The 21413-nt window shown below is 39.2% G+C and overlaps 1 protein-coding gene across 1 annotated transcript; it reads left to right on the forward strand.

Moving 5' to 3' along the window:
* The first annotated feature begins 16902 nt into the window (after positions 1 to 16902).
* On the forward strand, positions 16903 to 21406 carry LOC145050010 (uncharacterized). The gene is made up of 6 exons (XM_078998331.1): positions 16903 to 17001; positions 17113 to 17174; positions 17267 to 17848; positions 17961 to 18727; positions 19290 to 20261; positions 20373 to 21406. Exons 1-6 carry the CDS (start codon positions 16903 to 16905, stop codon positions 21404 to 21406), a joined length of 3516 nt encoding a protein of 1171 aa, XP_078854457.1.
* The last annotated feature ends 7 nt before the right edge of the window (positions 21407 to 21413 follow it).

Consider the following 21413-nt stretch of genomic DNA (forward strand, 5'->3'; position numbering starts at 1 on the left):
TTCTCAATGTAGTCTTCTACCAAGACTTAACTGTTCTAAATGTTCGTTTCATGTAAAAGTGTGTAATTTTTCCCAAGTGTAACTATCATTAACAAAATATAGTTTTTACATTTAAAGTTTAAGTGAAAAGATCACTAAATATATGTATAGGGAAAATTAATGTAGTACTGAAATATAGCACTATAAGAACTACTGCTGTACTAACTACCTTAAACCGGATTTATATTAAGCTATCATGTGATTAATTGTACCATACTATCAACTGGTAACAACGACAAAAGTTAGGTCGTAAAAAGAAATGACGTTTGGCACCCGCAGACCTGCAGGTTCGGCTGTAGCTAGCAGCAAGGTGTAGGATAGTCAATCCGGTATAGATCTATACGCAAACTCACGCTCTCCCTCCAAGAGACTCTGGCTACAACTCAGGCCATGATATTTAAGGCATGCTCCGATACAGTGGATCACAATTTTGTTAACGTATTCATGTATATGTACTCATGTAAGCGTAATCATGTAAAAGTATATGGACGTATGCCTTTGCTACCCAAAGGTATTGAACTGACTGAAAAGAAACTATTATGTCCATATATGTATACATGTTATATAACTAATGTTTAAACGACCTTCGGATGGTAGCCGATATCCCACCAGACCACATCTTAAGTGCAAAAAGGAAATAGGGTGGATAGCCTTCCTAAGTCCTTTAAACATTGCTTATATAATTATACATATATAGGCATGCTTATAACAGGATCTTTATGTAAACGTATTAATGTAAATGTAAAGTAATGTACTGTAATGTTCTGCGTGTGCTAGCTGTAATGTGTGTTCTTTCTCTATCTAGCAAGTATTGACTCATGAATGAAATGACTCATTGTATGATATCGCGTTCTAGTAATGGTTCTAGTATCTTCCTAAACTACCCATATGGTAGTTTTCTAGTAATCTAACTGGTATGTATGAACATGGATGTATACCCTTGCTACCCAAGGGCATTGGATGAAATGGGAAGACCTTTTATGACTATATATGTACACATGATATATAACTAATATTTAAACGACCTTCGGACGGGTACCCGATATCCTATCAGACCACATCCAAATCGAGGAAAAGGAAACAAGGTGGATAGCTTTCCTAAGTCTTTTAAACATTGCTTATATAACTATACATATAGAGGCATGTAATTTATAATATAAAAGCATAAAATAAGTTTTGTAAAACCTTTGAACATAATTATTATCTAAGAAAAGATCGACTTGATGTCAATCTATAAAATGGTTTGAAGGCATGGATTTGATAAAACAATTTAGTATAAAGAAACATTTGTTTGAAACACAAATGTAAATAAGTTTGAAATAAAACATACAGAGTAAAATGTACAGTGTAATAAGGAGTTTTAAACACATAAAGTGTTTATGAAAAACATTTGAATGAAATTGTTTGATAAAACGGCTACTGAGTAGCCAATCATTTGAATGCTGCTTATTAATCACATGTGATTGATATAATAAGTAGCATGATTCTACTTGTATCCCCCCATAAAACATTTAAAAACAGTTAAAACATTGATTAAGTGGTATGAACTCACCTGTTGTGGGTGACACGGATGAACTGAAGAGGTAGGACTACTAGGTGTCAAGTGAAGACCTTAGACACACACAATGGTCCTAATTACATATGAAGACATATGTATATAAACAATTAGTGATTATAACACTAATTAAACATGTATAAATATCCTAATGCGAGGAAAACACTTTTGGTCAAGTGCTAGGAGGCTAATGGGTTGCAACAAAGGAGTGCAAGACCTCTTATGGGAGTTTATGGTCAAAAGACCATATGTGTTGGGAGTTTACGGCCCAGGGGAGTAAAATCCTAGCCGTAAACTCCCTATTAGGTCACAAAATGAAGCTTAACATTAATACAACTTAAGTGGTGAAGAGCTTCTAGTCTTAAACAAGTGTTTGGGTGGGTTTAAAGCCTTAAAATGGCCTTGCTTGATGTTCACGGCCCTGGGACCACTCCCCAATGAGTTTACGGCCGTAAACTCATGCTATGGAGTACCATTTGATGTTTTGAGGTTCCTAACACTTCAAGGTTATGATCTATGTTGGGTTCTAGGCATAAGGAAGGAGTTAGGGTGTCATTTGACCCCTTTATAGGGGTTTACGGCCCAAGAACTTGTCTTGGCCGTAAAATCCTTAATACTTGTGATTCCTTATGTTTTCTAGGCTATAAACACTTTAGGGTACATGTCTAAATTCAAGCCTAAGCCTTAGGAAGTGTTTGTGGCATCAAAACACCCTTAACTTGAGTTTTCGGCCCATGAACCATTTGGCCATGTGTTTGCGGCCGTGAACACCCATAGGTGTTGGTATTTTGATTGTTTTAGGTCCTAGATACATAAAGGTAATGTGCTATGCTAGTCTCTTGGCTTAATGAAGGCATTTAGGGCATTTTGGCAACCTAAAATGGAGTTCACGGCCCAAGAACTTCCTTGGTCGTGGACTCACTTCTAGCCATGAATCTTAATTGTTTTGTGGTCTAAAACATGTAATGGAGGCTTCTAGTTTGAGTTCCAAGGCTTTGAGGGACATTGGGCACCCTTTTGGCCCTTAAAATGGAGTTTACTCCCCAAGTGTTCTTGGGTGGTAAACTCCCAAATCTTGGGGTTTTGGTCCGATTTTGATGTTATAAAACATAATCTAAGCTATATAATACAACTAGATAGAAGTACTCACGATTTGGGATAAAAACCCGAAGATCCGTGAGATAGAATTTTGGCTTTTCTCTAATTGGGAATGTAACTAATGAATTATTTTTGTTTAGATTTCTATATATAGTCCTAGGATTTTTGGCAGAAAATACTTTTATTCCCGGAATGAACTCTAATATCCTAGAGTATTGGAATAACAGTGTTGCACAAAACCCTAGTGCATCCACTCTCCTGATATCCCCTTAAGTGTAAATCCTGAAAAACTGCCAAACTTATACCTGAAGTCTGGAATTTCACTGTAGCTGTTCTAACTTCTATTGGCTTGATATGGTTTGTTCAGAATGGAAATTTTGGGTTGTCACTGGATGTTATTTCGGGATAGAAGTTTCGGTTGCCTTGGGAATATTATTTTGTGCACATAATTTTGTTTATAATAGTCAGGTTGGTCGTTTTGGCATAAGCGTTAATAAGGAGAGACTTTGAGGACGGAATCTAATTTAAGTAGGGGAGGGTTGTAACACCCGGAATCAAGAAGGTTAATTGTTGAAATATTACCAATTTCAAGTCGAACTCGGCGAGTTTGAGGAGCCAACTCGGCGAGTTGGAGATGATGAATCATAAGGATTTAAGGGGTCCAGTCGACGAGTTGAGGATCCTCAACTCGGAAAGTAGAGGTTGTTTTGGTCGCGAGATTAATAAGACAACTCGACGAGTTGGGAGCTGTTTAGGAAACCCTAAATTTGGGGTTTTGCACCGTATTTAAACACCTTAAGTTCCAGGTTTTGGTGTCATTTCCAGCCTCTATAGCCCCTAACGCTAATCTTGAAACCCTAGAGCCTCCAAGAGTGTTGTGAGTCCATTGTGTGTGTTTTAGGGGTGTGTTTGAAGCTCATTCGGGGAGGAGAAGGTTGGTACAAAGTGGTGGTTCAGGAAGGAGCTCATATATCATGATTCTCTGTCCCATTTCCAGCTCATTTTCGCTATAAAATTCTCACCTCGCTTAGTATTGGCTTAGATCTCTTCTTGGATTTATTTGTATGCTTTTAGCCATGGTTGGGTGATTGTTGAGGAATTAGAAGTCCCAAGTGTTTATCCTTTCCAGATCCATGATATTCCTGAGCTCTTTTAGCATAAAGGTACCAACTTTATGGTCCTAAGGGCTTCATGCATTCGTTAAGTCCTTCTTTTGGTCTCTTTTAGGTTTTTGAGCTTCTTCTAAGCATGAATAAGCGTAAAGTTGGATATTTTACATGGCCGTCTAGCCTCATATGGTCATATCTGCATCTTGGAGTTGTGTCCTTGTGGAATAAGTGCTTAATGATTAAGTCCTTACCCTTTTATGTTTAGGGTTTGGGTTTTGAACCCATTCTGGTGGTTCTTAGGGGTAAAGTTGGAAACTGTACCCTTCTTAAGGCCATTTCAGTCAAGATCTGAGTGGGAGCAGCTGTTAGCTTCGAATATGTCGGCTTAATGGGTTGAGCTGTTTGGTCCCGGGTGAACTCGACGAGTTGGTTGGCCACCTCTGTGAGTTGTTTTGGTTTTCCCTGATTCTGAGTTGTTGTGGGTCAACTCGGCGACTTGGTTGGACAACTCAACGAGTTGGACCGTTTTTTTTCCCAACTTTGCGGTTGTTAGAGGAACTCGGCGAGTTGAAGGATAAAAATCGACGAGTTCGGTTAACTCATGCCGTTGACTTTGACTTTTGAATTTTTCCTTTGATCAATTTTGTCCCAAGGGCTGTTCAAAGCAATCTGAATTAGAAAATGTCGGCTTCGGATAAGGCCCATATGGGATTGGTCCCAATTTGGAAAATTGGGCCAATAGTGGGCTTTTATGAATTTTGTGGTTTTGGATCTTGTTGGATTTAGGGCTTGGGCCTTAGTTATGAATCTTGTTGGGCCAAGGGTAAAATAGTCATTTTACCCTAAGTATGGATTATGGATCATGGTTTGGAACCCAATTGCTAATTGGGTGATATTGTGGTATTTTTAGCCCAAGGAGTTGTCTAGGCAGCAACTAAAGATTTCTTGTAGTGGGCTTCAGCATTCAAGGTGAGTCTCATCACTGTTGTATGGGTCGAAGGCAACAATGCCGACCCATTTGGTTTAGATTTTGTAGTAAGAGTCGGGGGTTAGCCCTTGGTATTATGTATGAAAGACCATGAGGCGGCTCATGGCACGCTGTATGTAATACTAGAGTCTGAACTCTGGCCAGTAATTATTTAACTAATATAGATTGTATGCTAGTTGTCTTTATGATGCTTGCATCGAAGACCAGGAGGTGGCTCTTGGCACTTATCTGTAAGACCCAGGGTTGTGGCCCCCGGCCTGGCAAGAAAGACCACGAGGTGGCTCGTGGCATAATGGAAAGACTATGGTTAGCACATAGTACTCTCATTGATTATGGTATATGATTGATATGTATGACTCACGTTTATGTATGGCTTGTATGGATTGTTTAATATGTATGGTATGTGGTATTTGGGGAAATCAGTAAGCTTTGTGCTTATGGTTTTCAATTTATGTTTAAGGTACTCTAGTTTTCATCCATGTTTTCCGCAATATGTGCTCTTTGGGATTGAACTCTGATAATTTTGTTAATTGAAATACTCTTTAATGTTTAGAACAAAGTTACAGTAGTGTTTTGATTATAATAAAAATGAAATTTTTACCTTGGAATTTTGGGATGTTACAAGTTGGTGTCAGAGCCTTGGTTTGAGGGATTCAGGCATACTCTCAGGTGTGCATGAACTCAAATTAAGGGTTTGGTGAATTTTTATAAAATAATCATTTAAATAAAAAGGAACTTCTAATCAAAGAAAGGGGTGTGATGCACGCAATTGGCCGAGCTCAAGTAAGTGGTTCCCAGAATACCAATACATGTTTATTATGATATATGATATGATTATGAGAACTGCATGCTATCTAAGGACTAAGGATCTGCTCAGTATTATATGATAGGAGAGATGCCTTTTATGCCTGATTGTATGAGCTTTAGTATTGCATGGTAGTCTGTATATCTGATAAGTAGATGGAATGGCTTGTATAGAGTATGCTGGTTAGATTTTCTATTGCCTGAATGTTTCTTGTTTTATGCTTTGTGGGGGCTCTTAGCAATGTGAGTTAGCTACTAAGTGAATATGCTAAGTCACATGTGGCACAAGCTGGATATTCTTAGGGTGATGGACTTGACCTTATTGCGCAACTCTTGTCTGAGTCTAACCGTTCTAGGGTGGAGTCTTTTACAAGAAGGATTATCTGATCTTTGTTGCATGTGGCTATATTCATGAGGAGGCTAATTGACATTGGTGGGAGTCCATCAACAGGTAAGGGCTGGGTGGGGTCGGCAACCTAGGAGAGCCTGGGATATGCTTCGGTGGGGGCAGTGATGTGGTTTAGTGGGTATTGAGGAAGTGACTTAGACGATTCAGGACGATTTTTGAGGTTAGTAGGGATAGGTGTGGAAGGCAGTATTGGGGCCATACTAATGAAAACACATGATCCATACTCGAATCAGTGAGAGTCTTGGAGAATCTAAGAAACTGATGGGAGGAGGATTCTTGGGTATCTTCTAATTATTGGCTTGTAGTATTTCAGTTTGGAGATGAGCTCTCAGGGAGGTGGTTCAGGTTCGGGTTTTGGATTAGGTTCTCGATCAGGTGTAGGTGTTGAGCCGATTAGCGAGTAGTTGCGGGAGTTCATTTCATTAGTAATTTCTCGCTATGTTTCTTAGATATTGCATGAGCGCTTGGGCATATTCCATGCGGAGTATTTGACTATCATTGGAGCTCGCACTTTGTCTTTCAGGAAGTTCCGTGCTTGTAGAGCTCCTAAATTCCATGGGGAGAGGGACCCCATTGTCAGTAGGAGGTGGTTAGCAGATATAGGTAACGCGTTCAGGACGAGTTTCTGCCCCAAAGACGCGAAGGTCATATTTGCTTCTTGACTATTGAAGGACAAGGAATAAGATTGGTGGGAAGAGGTTGATAATGAGTTAGGTGATGATCTTGTTGACAATATGTCATGGGATGACTTCTTCGCTAGGTTCTGAGCTGAGTTTGCACCAGCGATCGAGGTACAACAGTTGGTACGAGAGTTTCTGGATCTCAGCTAAACTATTGAGATTGTGACAGAAATCACTACCAAGTTCCGGGAGAGGGCTTTATTGGTACAATATTATGCATCGAATGAGGAGATGAAGAATGTGACATATCATGATATGATGCGGGATGATATCAGGGAGTTCATAAATATTTCGGGGTGAGTACCCTAAATGATATGATCTCAAGGGCTCAAGAGCGGGAGATAAATTTGGAGCACATTGGGAAGAGGGGGTCGGATCAGGTGCAAACATTGGAGAGTCCCGGGAAGAGACAAAAGACTTCTGAATAGCGTGTGGGGGGCCATCAGGGCCGGAGTCAGTGCAACATGTGCGGTAAACTACACGATGGAGTTTGTCATTCTAGGGGTTTGGGCTGCTACAAGTGTGACAGGTTTGGTCACTTTAGTAGGGATTGTCCTTAGGGGGCAAGCCCATTATGTTTTCACTTCGATCAGGTGGGCCAAAAGAAGGCCAACTGTATGTTGTTAAGGTGAGGAGCAGTGAGCGCGCCTGCTCCGACTACTTTGAGGATCACCGATGGACGAGAATGTAGGGCAGGAGCCCCAACGGAGAGGAGTTGAGCTTTACAGTGTCAGACAAGGGAGGTCAGGACTCCAACACTCAATATTGTAGGTATGTATATTTTTCCTTCTTTCGGGTTATTTATATCAGTATTTATGATTGTTGGAATCTTGCATCAGTTTGGGTAAGCATATATTCGGTTCATTTCTTTGCTCATGTTTGGGTTATATCTTCAAATATTGTCATATGCTATTTGCATGTCGTGAATTATTAGAGGTTAATGAAGGGTTGTTTCTCTTAAAGCTGGTGTGCAGTGTTCTGTGTTATTTTGGTTGTAGTCGAGATCAGTTCGGGGGCATTATGTGGAAGGTTTATGGTAAGGACTCAGTGGGTTAATCGTCTAGTGTTGCCAGGATCTAGTGGTTTTAGCCATTATGCTTTGATTGTTTTTGGAGGTGCAGATGTAAGTGGTTTGTTGTAGAGGATTTAGTTGGAGCATCCGTCCTTTGAACTTCAAGATTTGAGTGAGATGTTATTTTTAGCATCTAGGGTTATTAGTAATATTGGGATTCGGGAAGTGTTCATCTAGTCTTCAGAGATTGTGCAGTCTTTTGAGTTGGCTAGTAATAGATCACTAACAAGGTTGAGCGTTAGTTGTTAGCGGATCGATCGTTTGAATCTAGAAGGATTGGGGAATCCTTCAATTCCCGTGTGCTTTGAGAAATTAGTCGATTCAAAGTAGGGGAGAATCGTCCATGGATTCAGGAGCATAAGCGGTTTCAAAACTAGGATGAGTTTTGCATCCCCATCGGGGAGCAAGGTAGCCCAAGTGGCTGTTTGGATTGAGGATTGTGTGAATTGGAAGTTCAGGAAACTTCCCAACATTGAGATCGCGTTCTCTTGGTGCTTGATAGCAGGCTTTAGGGAACCAGTTTGGGGTTCCAGGCATGGCTTGAGTTTAGCTTGGGTGTTCGGTCAAGTGTGTGCTCGACCCTTGGTGTATTCGATTTGATAGATTAGAGGTAAGGCTTTGGGCTGCGATTATGGTAATTGGAAATGTGGTAAAACTGTAAGGTGGCATGTAGCATTCACTAGTTAGAAGTTAGTGTAGAAGTGTTGTAAGACTGCGGGGTGTCCCGTAGCATTCATTGGTGGTCAGTTGGTGTGAGATTGTTGTAAGATAGCGGGGTTGCCCGTAGCATTCACCGGTCCTGATTCAGTGGTGAGATTTTAGCAAACTTGCGTTTTGCTCGCGGTTTCCTTCGAATTGTTTAGGCCAGGGTGGGTCAGTTCGCAAGGCTGTTGGAGGGATGCTATATGTTTGGATTAATGTTATGGTAGGTCGTGGGATACTGGGTATGAGGAAATACTACATTCGGTCCTGTAGCGTTTAGTTTAGCATCGGGTTAGTGTCGAGATGGTTGGGTAGTTATTGCCTGTGAGGCTTTTTGTCGAAATTCGTGAGGGGAGATTGTCTGGGAGTCTTTTGGCTCAGCCACCGGGCTAGAACCCGGTATTTCAGATGATTAGCAGACGGATTGGGATCAGGGAGGTCTCGGTGGATTTTCAATGTTTCGGGCAGTTCTAGTGTTTCAGGCAGTTCCAGTGTTCAGACAGTTTTAGTGATTTGGGTTTCGTGTGTGTGTGTGGAGTAACTGGTGGATTAGGAAATGCTAAGTCACTCGCAGTAGGATTAAATAATCTTAGAGTAATCGATTTGACTCTGTTACGTAGCTCACGTTTGAGTCTAACCATTGTAGAAATGAATCTTCTACTCGAAGTATTATCTAAGCCTTCTATCAGATATAAGTGTTTTGTAGCTGTTTATGCTCAGTGATTTTGTTTCCCTTTGAAGTAGCAATGTGTTCGAGGGTTGGAAGCAATTTGTTTGGTACGAAACTCTATGAGGATGGCTTAGTGGAAGTTCGGTGTGGAAGGTCTGACGGGGGTCAGACCATTGAGACCATAGATTTTGGAATTCAGGTGAGATAGGATTGGGTTTTGTTCAAGGAATTGTGGTTTCGTTCTTCATCGAGCTTGAAGAACTATTCTAAGGGTGGTTTCAGTGAATTTTGAGAAGTTGTGTTATGTTCAATATTGAAAGGGTTATGTTTGGTCAGTTATTCGTTGAGAGTTGGGCATGGAGTTGTTTCTGCATGAACGGTTTGCCAGGGTGTAAGACTATTACAGATTCTAGTCCTAGAAAGGTAGAAGTATTTACACGGGCTAAAGGGTTGGATGTTATTTCGGGATAAAAGTTTTGTTTTTGGTTTTGGTTTCCTTGGGAAGATTATTTTGTCCGAAGAATTTTGTTTATAATCGTTAGGTTGGTCATTTTGGCAAGAGCATGAATAAGGAGCGATTTCGAGGATGAAAACTAATTTAAGTGGGGGTGGGTTGTAACATCTAGAATCTAGAAGGTTAATAGTGGAAATATTGCCAATTTCAAGTCGAACTTGTTGAGTTGGAAGAGCCAAGTCAGCGAGTTGAACTCGGCAATTTGGAGGATCCAATTCGACGAGTTGGGCGCTGTTTAGGAAACCCTAATTTTGGGGTTTTGCACCCTATTTAAACACCTTAAGTTCCAGGTGTTGGCCTCATTTCCACCCTCCAAAGCCCGTAATACAAATCTTGAAACTCTAGAGTCTCCAAGAGTGTTGTGAGTCCATTGTGTGTTTTGGTGTGTGTTTGAAGCTCATTCAAGGAGGAGAAGCTTGGTGTAAGGTGGTGGTTCAAGAAGGAGCTCATAGATCTTGATTGTCTACCTTATTTTCGGCTTATTTTTTGTATAAAATTCTAACCTTGCTTAGTATTGGCTTAGATCTCTTCTTGGATTTATTTGTATGCTTTTAGCCATGGTTAGGTGATTGTTGAGGTAGTAGAAGTCCCAAGTGTTTAACCTTTTCAGATCCATGATATTCATGAGCTCTTTTGGCATAAAGGTATCAACTTTATGATCCTAAGGGCTTCATACATTCATTAAGTCCTTCTTTTGGTCTCTTTTAAGCTTTTGAGCTCCTTCTAATCATGCATAATTGTAAAGTTGGAAAGTTTACATGGCTATCTATCCTCATATGGTCAGATCTGCATCTTGGAGTTGTGTCCTTGTGGAATAAGTGCTTAATGATTAAGTCCTTATGCTTTTAAGTTTAGGGTTTGGGTTTTGAACCCATTCTGGTGGTTTTTAGGGGTGAAGTTGGAAACTTTACCCTTAACCGTTCTTAAGGCCATTTCAGTTAAAATCTGAGTGGGAGAAGCTGTTAGCTTCGAATATGTCGGCTTAATGGCTTGAGCTGTTTGGTCCTGGGTAAACTCGACGAGTTGGATGGTTAACTCGGCGAGTTGTTTTGGTTTTACCCGATTTTGAGTTGGTGAGGGTCAACTCGGCGAGTTGATTAGACAACTCAACGAGTTGGACCAGTTTCTTTCCAAATTTGCGGTTGTTAGAGGAACTCAATGAGTGGAAGGATAAAACTCGGTGAGTTTGGTCAACTCGGGCCGTTGAATTTGACTTTTGACTTATGCCTTTGATCAAGTTTGTCCCAATGGGTGTTTGAAGCAATTTGAATTGGAAAATGTGGGCTTAGGATAAGGCCCGTATGGGTTTGGGCCCAATTTGGAAAATTGGGCCATTAGTGGGCTTTCATGGATTTTGTGGTTTTGGATCTTGTTGGATTTAGGGCTTTTGCCTTAGTTATGAGTTTTGTTGGGCCAGGGGTAAAATGTTCATTTTACCCCAAATATGGATTATGGATCGTGGTTTGGAACCCAATTGCAAATTGGGTGATTTTTTGGTATTGTTAGGTCAAGGAGTTGTCTGGGCAGCAACTAAGGATTTCTTGCAGTGGGCTTCAACATTTGAACTGAGTCTCCTCACTGTTGTATGGATCGAAGGCACCAATACCGACCCATTTGATTTAGGTGTTGTAGTAAGACCCGGGGGTTAGCCTTTGGCATTATGTATGAAAGACCATGAGGCGGCTCCTGGCATACAGTATGGAAGACCAAAGTTTGAACTCTGGTTAGTAACTAGTTAAGTAGTATAGTTTGTATGTTAGTTGTCTTTGTGATGCTTGCATGGAAGACTAGGAGGTAGTTCTTGGCACTTATCTGTAAGACCTAGGGTTGTGGTCCCCATCCTGGCAAGAAAGATCACGAGGTGACTCGTGGCATAATGGCAAGACTATGTTTGACACGTAGCACTCTCATTGATTATGGTATATGATTGATATGTATGGCTCACGATTATGTATGGCATGTATGGATCGTTTGATATGTATGGTATGTGGTATTTGGGGAACTCACTAAGCTTTGTGCTTACGGTTTTCAGTTTATGTTTTAGGTACTCCAGCTTTCAGATGAAAGAGCTCGGGACGACCGCAACACATACACTAGTGTTTTCCGCAATGTGTGATCTTTGGGATTGAACTCTGATAATTGTGTTATTGAAATACTTCTTAATGTTTAGAACAAAGTTAAAACAGTGTTTTGATTATAATAAAAATGAAATTTTTACCTTGGAATTTTGGGTTGTTACATTTTTGGTCAACTTCAGAGTATGTTGTACGTAATCTCTTGGTACATAGGGCGTACTCCGCTGGGAAGGGATATTGACTTTTAGGACGTTGACCAGTTACTTTGAATTTGACCAGGGTTGACCAAGTTTAAATTAAGGGTATTTTGGGTATTTCGAGCTATAATTAAGACTTGGTCTCTATTTGTTGAATAGATGACCTGTAGAGCCGGCTATCAGAGCAAAGATTCATTCAAATTGCTTTCAGACTGAGAGGTGAGTTTTACCCACTGTACTTTTGGGTCGAAGGCACCAAGGCCAACCCATTGGAATGATATCCTTATTTACCGTAGGTTGCTATAGTGTAGTGATCTGTTAGATCTGTATCCTATTTTATATGATGTTGTTATGCTGTAGTGATCTGTAGATCTGTCTGTTTATCTATTGACTGATTATATGTCTATCTGTTATGTATATGTAGACATGTTATGGTTTTTGGTCTGAATCTTTATTTCATTGTGCATAAGTCAACAGACCGGGGGTATTCCAGTCTGATGAGTGAGTGGGCTCGTTAGTATTCTAGTCCAATGACTGAGTGGACCCGTTGTATATTAGCATTCAAGTCTGATAACTGATTGGGCCGAGGGTATTCCAGTCTGATGACTGAGTGGACCCATTGTATATTGGCATTCCAGTCTGATGACTGATTGGGTCGAGGGTATTCCAGTCCGATGACTGACTGGACCTGTTGTATATTGGCATTCCAGTCCGATGATTGATTAGGCCAGGGGTAATCCAACCCGATGATTGTTGACCCATGGGTATTCTAGTCTGATGACTGATTGGACCCAACATGCTTGTTTTTATATGTAATGTTGTGTGGTGGTACTTTGGGGGAACTCACTAAGCTTTGACATACAATTTTCGTTTATGGTTTCAAGTACTTTAGAGGATTGTAGGAAAGAAAATGCGTGATAATACACAACTTCCTTATTTTTATGGCTTTGGGTCTTGGGAAAACTTTAATTCTGAATCTATGTTTTTGGAGCAATGACTCTTTTATAAACAATGATATTAAATGGTTGATTTTGAAAAATTTAAATTTCGTTGATTTTTAGAGTGTTACATGTTAAGAAACCCCACTGGTGATTTTTTTTTTCATATAAAAGACACCATTGACTTTTGTCAATTTGCCTTAAATACTGCCACACCTCAAGACTGATTGTTTTCATTTCATTTATACACTTAACAAATTTTCTTTTTTATGTTGTGCTACCGATAGCCCAACAAAGTTTTTAAAGGCTCAAGTTCTTGTACCTTTTCATGAGATTACTTTTGATGTCTCATAGACAAAAGCGATATGATAATGACTCTTTCCATCTCTGTTGATTCACCATTGCAAAAATTCTCCTTGATGTTTGTCTAAACTAACACACAATTGTTTATTTTGAGCAACAAAATCTCTAAATTGATAAACAAATCAACACCAATTGTGTATTGTCTTATCTTTGACAATAAAATAAGTAATCAATAATTTATTATTGTTAGCATCTTTTAAAACAACCAACGTTTTTCCTTTGAACGAACCCTTCAAGTGAGTACCATCGATAGAAATTACATGTCGATACAAATGGAATGCATTAACAACTATTCCAAAAGCCTAATATATATATATATATATATATATATATATATATATATATATATATATATATATATTGCTAGATGTGATGTGCCATTTTGGGTTATTAAACCACTTGACAGTTGTATCAGGATTTGAAGACTCTAAAGCTGCACTGTACTCGGGCAACTCAACAAAGTTACGCTCACAAGATTCATAAATAGTCTCTATGGATTTTCTCCTACCATGCCATGCCTTCCCATAAGAAATATCAACATTTAGACTATTTTTAATATCTGATTGTATATGTTTTACTAGATAAGCGACATCTTTTCTAATTGAGCGGAAAATGTATGACGCAATAGTTTTAGACATCAAGTTTCTATTATTATTGCCATTACAAAATCAAAAAAATTATGTGCACCCACCGAATATGTAATTTGCCACACATTATGACTTCTTTTTTCTTAACTACATGAATATACTGTTGACAATGCGGTGTATGAAGCATGGAATAAGAGCTTTCTCCTTCATGTCCTACAATCTTACATTTTGTTTCCTATTTTATACTTTTACTTTTGTACACTTTAAATTCTCTATTTTGGTTGATAAACCAAAGTGTCACTATTTTTTCACTTGTAACTTAATTTCAAATTGCATTCCTAGCCTAATTTTAATTTCTGACTCATTCCAAAGATCTATATAATGTTGTCCTCTTCGTCTACTATATCATCATCTCCTATATTTCCAACATTATTCATAAATTTCACAACCGAATTGTCATTTGCATATTAAGAATCGTCCCAAATACTACTTAATAACTCACTACTACACTCTGTGTTGGGCTCATCAAATGAAAATTCATTATTTTCTTCAAATCTATCATCACTAGGTAGAGCAAATGGTACTTCACAATTATAAAGGACTTGTACAAAACTAGTATTTGTAGACGACTATATTTTTTCAACCTCAACACAAATTTGACCCTAATAATTTTCATCACTCTCGGCTAGATAATACATCATGTATAAGGATGATTCATTTACGAGGGGTAACATATTAGATCACCCATAATATTAATAACCTAGTGACATATTCAACTTATAATTATACTTTTCAATTTTAACATGTACATAAACCAAATCTTGAAATTATTCATAGTATATTTTATGCCTAAGAATATCTAAATGTAACATCCCGATGTTGAGGTAATTTTAGTTTTATCCCTATGTATGAATAAATATAGCATTTTAGTCCTTGACTATAAGAAAGAGTGCAAAAAGGGCCTACTGTGGCATTTGGGTAATTTTGGACATGGGATAGTACGTTGGGCGTATGTTGTGTACGTTGTGTACGTTGAGCGTACTAGGGTAGACCCTAGTACGTTGGGCGTACACCACATGCATAGGGCGTACATAATGAAACCTCAAAACCTGATTTTTAGGGTTTGGTCCATATATAAGCGTCATTAACTCTTCATTCCTCATTCCTCCTTCATACTCCAACCTTCATTTTATCCTTTGAAACCCTAATCCCTTGTGTGTGATCATTTGAGCTCAAAAGTGTGTGTGTTTGGTACTTTTGAAACAAGGTGAATAAAGAAGGATAGTCATGGGAGATCAAGGCCTTCCAGATCTAGGAACACCTCACCTTCAAGATCCATTTTGAGGTATAAAGGAATGAACTTGATGATTCTATGCATAGATCTAAGTTAGCCATGGAGTTTGTGTCATTTTGGTACCATTATGGGTATTTGGAGTATGAGCTACTCTAACCCATTTAACCTATCATTTTAGTAACTTTAAGGTGTTTATAAGCATAAAATGTAGTCTTGATCATATTTTTCCTTCCATGCATGTGTTTTGAGGTCTTAATGGGCTAAGGGGTTGAGGTTTTTCATGTTAAGAACTTATTGGCCATGTAAGACCATAAAGTTGGAAACTTTATGGTCAAAAACTTTATTTGGGGCTTGGATCTGCATTTAGACGTATTAAGTTGAAGGATTAGGCTCTTAATTGAATAAGAAGAGAACTTTTGCGTACATTGGATGTACCAAATGGTACGCTGCGCGTACATAGATTTGGCCCCGATGCCTCGGACCTTGAGTACGCCCTACATACGAAGCCTGAGTCGAATTGGCTGAGTTGACTCGGTTGATTTATGGATTTTGACCAATTTTGATCAAAGGTATTTTAGGAAAATGTTATTAATTTAGAATTGGAAATGTTTTGGCATTTAGGATTGGGTTGATCCGGTTGTCAAATTTAGGGGCTATTCAAACTGCATTTCGACTGCGAGATGAGTTTTCCCCACTCGACTTACTGGTAGAAGCCACCAATGCGGACCCATTAGATTGATATCCTAGTTTTACCTTATGTTTTTATGTTGTAGTGATCTGTTAGATCTATATCATAGTATATAGGATGTTGCAATACTGTAGTGATCTGTTAGATCTGTATGATTACCTGTATATGCTAGCTATTGATTATTATGGTATATGTTGATATGTGATGGTTTACCGGGTTGAGACGGCCCTGCTTTGTGTTGAATGCCAAGACACCCAGGGCGGTCCATATAGACTGAAGGCCTACGAGGCGGACCAGTCAGGTCGAAGGCCCAAAGAGCGGTTGAGATAGGATGAAGGCCCAGTGAGTCTGTCCGATCATGATGAAGGCTCTGTATGGATGCTGTTGTTTGTTATGTTTATGTGGTGGTACTTTGGGAGAACTCACTAAGCATTAGCTTACAGTTTTAGCTTTGTTTCAGGTACTTCTGAGGACTGTGACAAGGTGAAGGCATGGCCGTACACATCCTTGGCTTTATGTTGATTGTATCTTGGAGAACTCTGATTTTGAATAATGTTTTAAAAACAATGGTTATGTAAACACTTATTTTTAGAAAATGAGTTGTTTTGAAAAGTTTCAAATTTGTTGTGATTTTTATGACGTTACACCGAAGCAGTCAAAGTTGATTTGTCACCTTTGATGAGTCCATTATCATATTTAATATAGCCACCCCAATATAAATTGATAATAAATCGATGATTTAGAACCATAATAATGAATATAAGAAAATGTTACAGGATAACAAGACATATGATCAATATCACTACAAATTAATCTTCCAAGTTTAATATTTCATATCAAATATGCAAGATATTTAGACAAAAATTCATAACTTATGTTTGAATTAGGAAAGAACAAATAATGGGGATATGAGATAAGTAGGTAAAACTAAGAATCTTAATATGAGAGATGAATGAAAGAAGTCAATTCAGTAAGTATAATTTATAGCATCAAAATGTACATATATTCAATTAAAAACAATTATTTAATAACTTAAAACCCGTGTCGGCTATCTACAGTTGCCGGTTTCAAGCCGAGCCGTTACCGTCTGGTTTGGAGCCGAGGGTTTTCTTCCCGGTAAATGGTTTTGCTTTTATCCATACTTATCTACATTCCTGTAAAGTTGATTTTCGTTCTTTTCCTCCTCACTCTTCAGCCTTTGTTTGGTCGTACGTCAAGGGTTTTTTCTTGCATCCATGCTTTTTTCTTTCTGATTTTTGTCTCTAGCTGGAAGCTTTCGTTGAATCTGTCATCTTAACATGAGTTCTATGTTTTCTTTGGGTTGGTGCAGGCATCGTTCTGTTCTTCTGCTTCGTTTCGTTTTGCTGTTGTTGTAGGCGTTTGGTTTTCACGGTATGTGTTTTGCCTTTTATATTCGCTGTTCTACTTTGTAGTCGTTGTTTGTGGTGTTGTTTCGATTTTTTTTTCCTAATGAGTAAATGTAGAAGGGGAAGTTCCGTTTTTGAAGTGGGCGAATCGTCTGGCTCTACTTCTTCTAGTCAGTCTCGCTGTCGTCTTCTGCAGGTAAGTTCTACTATTGCGTTACCTGGGTCTTTTGAAAGACCACTTCCGTTAACTCATGATTGTGGGGACTGTGTTTATGTCTGTCAATATTGTGCTGCCTTTTTTTGGTTAGCTGAGAGGGTTCTTCGTTTGTCACATGTTAATCGGCCTGTGTATACACAGTGCTGTAAGTTGGGCGCTGTTGTTTTGCCGGTTCCTCTTCGACCTTCAACACCGTTTATGGGTCTTTTTCAGGAGGCTGCATTTCTAGACAATATTAGAGCCTATAATTCAATGTTTTCCATGACTTCTTTTGGAGCCAACATTGATGAAAGTGTTAACATCACCCGTGGTCCTTACACATTTAAAGTCTCCGGCCAAGTTTCACATTGGATTGGTTCCTTATGTCCGCCATCTTCCGAAAAGCCACGGTTTTTGCAGTTGTATATTTATGATACTGAAAATGAGGTGTCTAATAGGCTTCGTTTCTTTGATAATCCAACACAAGGGGCTTTGGATGAAAGGTTTGTTTCCATTATCGGTTCGACGTTAAATGCTACTAACGAGTATGTACGTACTTTTAAAAGTGCTGCAGATTTTTGCATGTGGGATGGGTTTGGAAACTTATTCTGTTAGGCTTTATAATAATGTGCCGGATAGACGTTATGGAGCTCCATCTCCAGGGACTCTTGGTGCTAGTATTGCTGGCGATGATCCAAATTCTAGTCAATATGATATTGTTGTTCATTCAAAGGACGGTTTGCCTCATCGTATTAGCAAGCTTCATCCGGCTTACATGCCTTTGCAATATCTGCTTCTGTTTCCTTTTGGTGAGGATGGTTGGTCGCCAAGGATGAGATCGAGAACTAATTCTGAATGTTTTGATAGAAATATTACAGTGAATATGTATTACAGCTACCAGTTGTACGCACGCAGTAATATGTTTTCCTTGCTTCTATGTGGTGGTAGGCTTTTCCAACAGTATATTGTTGATGCGTACATCTGCGTTGAACAAAATAGACTTGACTATGTACAAAACCATCAAGAACAACTTCGTTCTGAGTATGTATCTGGGGTTTATGATGCTCTTTCAAGGGGAGATTCAGAAGGCAGGTTTATTGGAAGACGAATCTTCCTGCCCGCATCGTTTGTTGGAGGCCCTAGATATATGTATAAACACTGTCAAGATGCGTTAGCAATATGCAGAATTTATGGCAATCCACAATACTTTGTTACTTTTACTTGCAATGTAAAATGGCCCGAAATTGTGAGATATATGGATACTCATGGTGTTGACCATTCTCAAAACATACCAGATATCATAGCTCGTGTCTTCCAGATGAAGGTCGAAGCATTTATACTATTTTTAAAAGATGATAAACCATTTGGCAATGTTGATGCTTGTAAGTGCCTTTACCATCCTACATATCATTTTTGTTTCATATCACATTTTAGATGCCTTCTTTCTTATGCTTCTTCACCTGATTAACTTAACAGATTTATACACGATAGAGTTTTAGAAGAGAGGATTACCACATTGTCATACATTGGTTTTGGTAGCGGCTTCAGATAGGATAACGACAGCTGCTGAGGTTGATAAATATATAAGTTCAGAATTGCCAGACCCACATCTTGAACCATCTTTGTATAAAATTGTCACAGAGTGTATGTTGCATGGCCCTTGTGGTTTCCTCAATCGTAAGTCTCCATGCATGCGCGACGGAAAGTGTACAAAGAACTTTCCGAAGCCCTGTCAGTCTTCTACAACATTTGACAAAGACGGATATGTGCATTACAAAAGGCGAGAAGGTGCATACCATACAATGCGCAGTTGGGTGCGAATAGATAATGGTTTTGTTGTCCCATATAACAAGCGCCTCTCAAGTCGATTTAACGCACACATTAATGTAGAGTATTGTGGCTGGAATATGATGATCAAATACCTGTTTAAGTATATTTCTAAAGGCGTCGAGCGAGTCAGCTTTTCATTACAGAGATCAGATAATGATGCTGCTGATGGAGTCTCTTCTTCCGTCTCTTCGATAAATGAAATACAAAACTTTGTTGATGGGCGTTTCATATGTCCACATGAAGCTGCATGGAGAATTTTCAATTTTCTGATACACGAACGCTACCCTTCAGTACAAACATTGGCAGTTCATTTAGAAAACATGAAAAGTACAACTTTCAGAGATAATAGTCGCCTACAAGCACTTATCAGAAACCTTACTTTTGGAGTGACAACTTTGACTGCGTGGTTGTTAAATAATGGTAGGGATTCCTACGGTTTGGATTTGACATATCCAGATTACCCAACTAAGTATAAATGGGTTAAGAAATCAAAAGAGTGGCAACCCAGGGCTAGATCCGGTTTGCGGACAATTGGCAGACTCGCATATGTTCATCCGACAGCAGGAGAATTATTTTATCTTTGTATGTTGTTATGTCACCAAAAAGGGTGTAAATCGTTTGCGGATATTCGAACCGTAGGTACAACTACATACACAACCTTTCGATTAGCTTGTGAGTCCCTTGGTTTGATTGGTGACGACAAAGAATGGCTCACAGCCTTTGCTGATGCATCTTCTTGGGCTTCCTCTTCAGAATTACGGTCGTTGTTCTGTCATTTGCTACTACTCTGTGATGTCAGTTGCCCACAACAGTTATGGAACGATGGTTGGCGAAAGATGAGTGATGATATTTCATTTGCTTTTGTTCGTGACAATCCGTCACCATCTGCTTCTATTAATGATGAGTTGCTGCAACAACAAGTTCTCCTAGAACTTGAAAAAATTCTGAACTCTTCAACTCGAAGAAAATCGTTACGAGATTTTGGTCTACCGTTGCCTTCAGCGAGACATTTATCTGTCTTGCGAAACCGGCTTCTACTTGAAGAGACAAGCTATGATAAAAATTCGCTGCATACACAACATCTGGGTATGGTTTCACAACTTAACCCGGATCAGCTCCATATCTATACCATGATTTCTGAGGCTTAGACAAATAAAAAACAACTTCTTTTGTTTGTCTATGGCCATGGTGGTACAGGAAAAACCTTCTTGTGGAAAACTATACTCGCATATTTTCGCTCTATTGGAAAAATAGTTCTCGCTGTTGCAGCATCCGGCATTGCATCGTTGTTGTTGCCTTCCGGGAGGACAACTCACTCTCGGTTCAACATCCCTCTTGATTTATCGACTTCTTCCATCTGCAATATCAGGAAGAATACACAACTTGGAGATCTTCTTCAACAAACTTCGTTTATTATATGGGACGAAGCACCCATGAGTGACAGACGTTGTTTCGAATGTCTTGATAGAATGCTAAAAGACATTCTCAACAACAAGGATCTCCCATTTGGTGGCATGTCAATGCTATTAGGAGGAGACTTCCGACAGACTTTACCTGTAAAGCCAAAAACCACTGTCTCTAAAATCATTTCTTCCACATTGCCCAATTCATATCTGTGGCCTTACTTCACAGTCTGCAAACTGTTGCTTAACATGCGGCTTTCAACCATCGGTGACCTGCTTTCATCATCAGCTTCGGCTGCCAGCTTTGCTTCCTGGTTATTAGATATTGGAAACGGAAACCTTGGGGAGCCTGATGCAGCTAATCCGATTCATACAAGCATCATTGACATACCAGACTCTCTACTTATCAATAGTGGCGAAAACAGTTTGCATTCGCTAATACGGTTTGTTTATGATGCCGAAGTGCTTGCAAGACCATCCACATCAAACTTGTCCGCCAGGGCAATTGTTTGTCCGAAAAATGATACTGCTTCAGAAATAAACTCCTTGGTTATGAAAATGGCAAATGGAAATAGTGTCACCTACTTAAGCACAGATTCAATGACACCTCACACACACCGGATTTCAGACATAGATCTTTTATATCCACAAGAATATCTACATCGGTTAACGTTTTCTGGGTTTCCACTACATGAGTTAACTTTGAAACCGAACACGCCTGTTATGCTATTAAGAAACATTAATCAACGAATGGGTCTATGTAACGGTACATGTTTAATTGTGTCGCAGTTACTGCCAACTGTTATAGAGGCCTCCATTATTACTTGAACTTCCA

This window comes from Lactuca serriola, chromosome 5 (assembly GCF_051521515.1).
Source record: "Lactuca serriola cultivar US96UC23 chromosome 5, Lser_US96UC23_V15, whole genome shotgun sequence".
Classification (NCBI taxonomy): domain Eukaryota; kingdom Viridiplantae; phylum Streptophyta; class Magnoliopsida; order Asterales; family Asteraceae; genus Lactuca; species Lactuca serriola.